This window comes from Tupaia chinensis, unplaced genomic scaffold, assembly GCF_000334495.1.
Source record: "Tupaia chinensis unplaced genomic scaffold, TupChi_1.0 Scaffold139757_1, whole genome shotgun sequence".
Taxonomy (NCBI): domain Eukaryota; kingdom Metazoa; phylum Chordata; class Mammalia; order Scandentia; family Tupaiidae; genus Tupaia; species Tupaia belangeri.
This window is the reverse complement of record NW_006199637.1, coordinates 3,281,510-3,284,897: the sequence shown is the minus strand read 5'-3', so window position 1 is coordinate 3,284,897 and position 3,388 is coordinate 3,281,510. Positions and strand designations below refer to the sequence as shown.

Sequence of the window (3,388 nt, the reverse complement as noted above, 5' to 3'; positions counted from 1 at the left end):
CCGAGGCGCCGGCCGGGGGCCCAGCCGCCCCCCCCCCCGGGCCCCGACCTCATCCCCTTCGGGGCCACTGGCCCGCCACGTCGGGAGCCCGAAGCGCCGCCGCCTCCTGTACCCCCCAAGTCCGAGGCGGTGAGTGGCACGCTCGACGGGAGAAGGGAGCGAGCCTGGAGGCCGAGCACTGTGGGCTCTGCCCTCCGGGAAACCTTTGAAGCAGCCCAACTCCTGGATCCCCCTGGAGTGTGCGACAGACGGTGGCAGAGGGAGGAGAGAAGAAAAGGGCAGAGGCACACGGGCTAGAGATCCCAGGGGCGGAGGCATGGGGGGTTGGGGGACCAAGATGCCAGCCGGCTCCTAGCCTGAGGGATTTGGGATGAGCCTACACACAGTGTTATCTAGAAGGTTCCACAGAACCGGAGTCCTTTAAGTTGTCCGATAAAAACAATTCGATGATGACTACGTTTAGGAAGTGTGTCTGGTCCCCAGCCCTGCCCCTTCCTCCTCACTGTGGCCGCTCAGGCCTGTGGGATGAGAGGCTCGGGGAAGTCCTGCACGGAGGAAAGCCGTTTATCTGTGTTTAACGCAGAATTTCCCAAATGTATTTGGCCATGGAACATTCCCCCTGTCCGTACACCTATTAACACCCTGTGGGTCCCCTTGGGGTTCTTGCCCTGTAAGGAAGGGAACCAGATGGCCCATACCTTCCCTCCCCTCTGTCCCCTCTGCCACTCCTTTCCCTCTTCTTTCTCCTTTTCCAGGAGGGAGTACGTGTGGTTGTGTTCTTCTTACTTCATGATGGATTTGCAAGGGGATGGGAGTCTGTTATGGGCTGGGCTGGGGGTGAGAGGCCAGAGGGGTGGGGCTTGAGGTTGGCTGGGTGAGCAATGGGGTGTAGGGCAAGGGCACATGAGGCAAAGACACCTCTTGGCTAAGGTGCTTGGGACAGGGAAGATAGGCCTGTCCCCTGACAGGGGCGGAGTGGAGTCATGGCCCTCTGCTTACAGGTTAAGGAAGAGTGCCGCCTGCTCAACGCCCCTCCAGTTCCCCCCCGGGGTGGCAATGGCAGTGGCCGGCTCTCGGGCAGCCCCCCGGTGCCCCCGCGCTTCCCCAGGCTGCAGCCTGTCCACTCCCCCAGCTCCAGCCTCTCCTACTACTCCTCTGGCCTCCAGGATGGGTGAGTCCTTTCTCTTGGTCCTGGGTTCTCCTCAGGTGGAGCGGGTCGGAGCTGCAGGTCCCTGTGCAGTAGCTGAGGAGAGGGCCCTGCTGCTGGGCCCCAGGGCCCAGCGCCCTGCTCTGCCACCTTCTGCTCCAGCCTGCTCCTTTCTGAAAGGCTGGGGATCAGAAGGAAGCATTGCACTGGTTCCCTCCACACTGGGTCTCGAGAGCCACAGGGTAGAAAGCACCTTGCTGTTTTTCCATTTTTGCTTAATTAGTCTAGGTAATGTTCTTGTGCTTTCTGACCTGAGTTGGGGTGTGCTGGAAAGAACAGGGCAATCCCAGGGGGCTCAGGCCTTGGGGCTGGGGGGTCAGGTGGGGCTGAGATCAGGGGTTTGCTGCCTGGTGTGCGTGGCCCTGGCACCTCCCTCTTGCTCAGCCTCACTGTCTTGTTCTGTGTGTGTCTCTGCCCGCAGGGCGGGTTCCCGCAGTGGCAGTGGCTCCCCGTCACCGGATGCATACTCCCTCTACTGCTACCCGTGCACCTGGGGAGACTGTAAGGTGGGCGAGTCCTCTAGCCGCCCAACCCCAGGACCCTTGCCCTCTACCACGCAGCCCAGCCAGTCCTCACGGGGCCTCGCAGAGCCCCTGAGCAGTCGTACTGCCTCCCTTTTGGGGGCCGACACCCCCATGAAGACCTACCACAGCTGCCCACCTCTGTTCAAGCCCTCTCACCCCCAGAAACGCTTTGCTCCATTTGGAGCTCTCAACCCCTTCTCGGGCCCTGCCTATGCCTCAGGCCCTTCAGTGGCCTCCTCTTCCGGGCCCAGCACCACCCCGGGTGCCCTGGCTACCTCCAGCCCTGCGTATTCCCCGGGCCCGGTTTCACCAGGCCAGGCTTATTCCACTGCTGCCCCCTCCTCCTGCGTCCCCTCCTCCTCCTCTTCCTCTGAGTGGCAGGAGCCAGCCCTGGAGCCCTTTGACCCCTTTGAACTGGGGCAGGGCAGCTCTCCAGAGCCTGAGCTGCTGCACTGTCAGGAGCCCCGAGCTGCAGGGGCGTCGGGACCCCGCCTTTCACCGCTCGGTCCCCCCAAGGCCTTTGATCCTGAAGCTTTGGTGCTGCGGCAGGTCCCCACCCCACTGTCACCAACTGCCCTGCAAGGGCCTGAGGCAGGAGGAGCACGACTTTTTCTCACCCAAGGGCGCCTGGAAGTGCCTCCTGCCAGTCCCCGGGATGGAGCCACAGGCTTTGGAGGCCGGGATACCTCCTGGCAGCCACCCGCTGACCTGTCTGCCCTCTCCCTGGAGGAGGTCTCCCGCAGTCTGCGCTTCATTGGGCTCTCGGAGGACGTGGTGAGCTTCTTTGCCCGAGAACGCATTGATGGCAGCATCTTTGTGCAGCTCAGTGAGGACATCCTGGCAGACGACTTCCACCTCACCAAGCTGCAGGTCAAGAAGATCATGCAGTTCATCAAAGGCTGGCGGCCCAAGATCTAAACTGCCCAGCCCGGAGCCACCCACCCAGAACACTGGCTGAGCCTTGGGGACCTGCCATGGCTCTCCCAGGTGACCGACCCTGGGGGAGCAGGTCCTGCCTGCTGGAGGATCTGCCAAGATAGCTCCACAGCTCCTCAGGGTGAATCCAGGGGAGACACGTGTGGAAATGCCATCCCCGGGGTCTGCCCCTGCCTGGATGTCTTACCTCTGTGCGTGCAGCCTGAGTGTGCACTCGGGGAGGGGCTGGAGCCACCACCTGCACCTGGGCCCAGTGAAGCACTCGTGGTGACTCCCGGGGAGTCAGTAGCGGGCCTTTGCGGTGACCTAACACCTGCCCTTAGCGTTACGGACCTTCCCAACACCTTGCACTTCTCCAGCTGGTAGGTTCAGGTTAGACACAGGGACGACAGCCCATAATTTAAGCTCAGATTTCCCCAAGGGCCCTCTCCTTCGTGTCCTGTGCACTTTTGGCCTAAAACTGCCCCAGAGTCAGGGCTCTTCATACCTGGATCTCTAGGGTGCCTTTCCTTTCTCCTCTGCTCTGCTGTGATCTAGGGGCCTGGCCCGGAGCACAGGGGAATCCTATGAGCCTGAGCCACAGCACCTGCGGCTCCACCTGTGGGTCTGGCTCGCAGCTGACTATGCTGAAGACAGTGCCCTGCTACCACCTGCCCACCTGGTCAAAGAGGCAGATGCTCCCGGACCACTAGGCTCTGAGCTCAGTGCAGTCGGGGTTTGG

At 62.1% G+C, this 3,388-nt stretch overlaps 1 protein-coding gene across 1 annotated transcript in view; it reads left to right on the top strand.

The window, feature by feature from the left end:
* Positions 1–3,382, top strand: part of GAREM2 (GRB2 associated regulator of MAPK1 subtype 2) — a 16,934-nt gene extending 13,552 nt beyond the window's left edge. The window contains exons 5-7 of the mRNA XM_014593097.1: positions 6–129; positions 1,002–1,171; positions 1,629–3,382. Coding sequence (XP_014448583.1) covers positions 6–129; positions 1,002–1,171; positions 1,629–2,649 — 1,315 coding nt within the window. The 3' untranslated portion in view covers positions 2,650–3,382. The remainder of the gene's footprint in view (positions 1–5; positions 130–1,001; positions 1,172–1,628) is intronic.
* Positions 3,383–3,388: the final 6 nt, after the last annotated feature.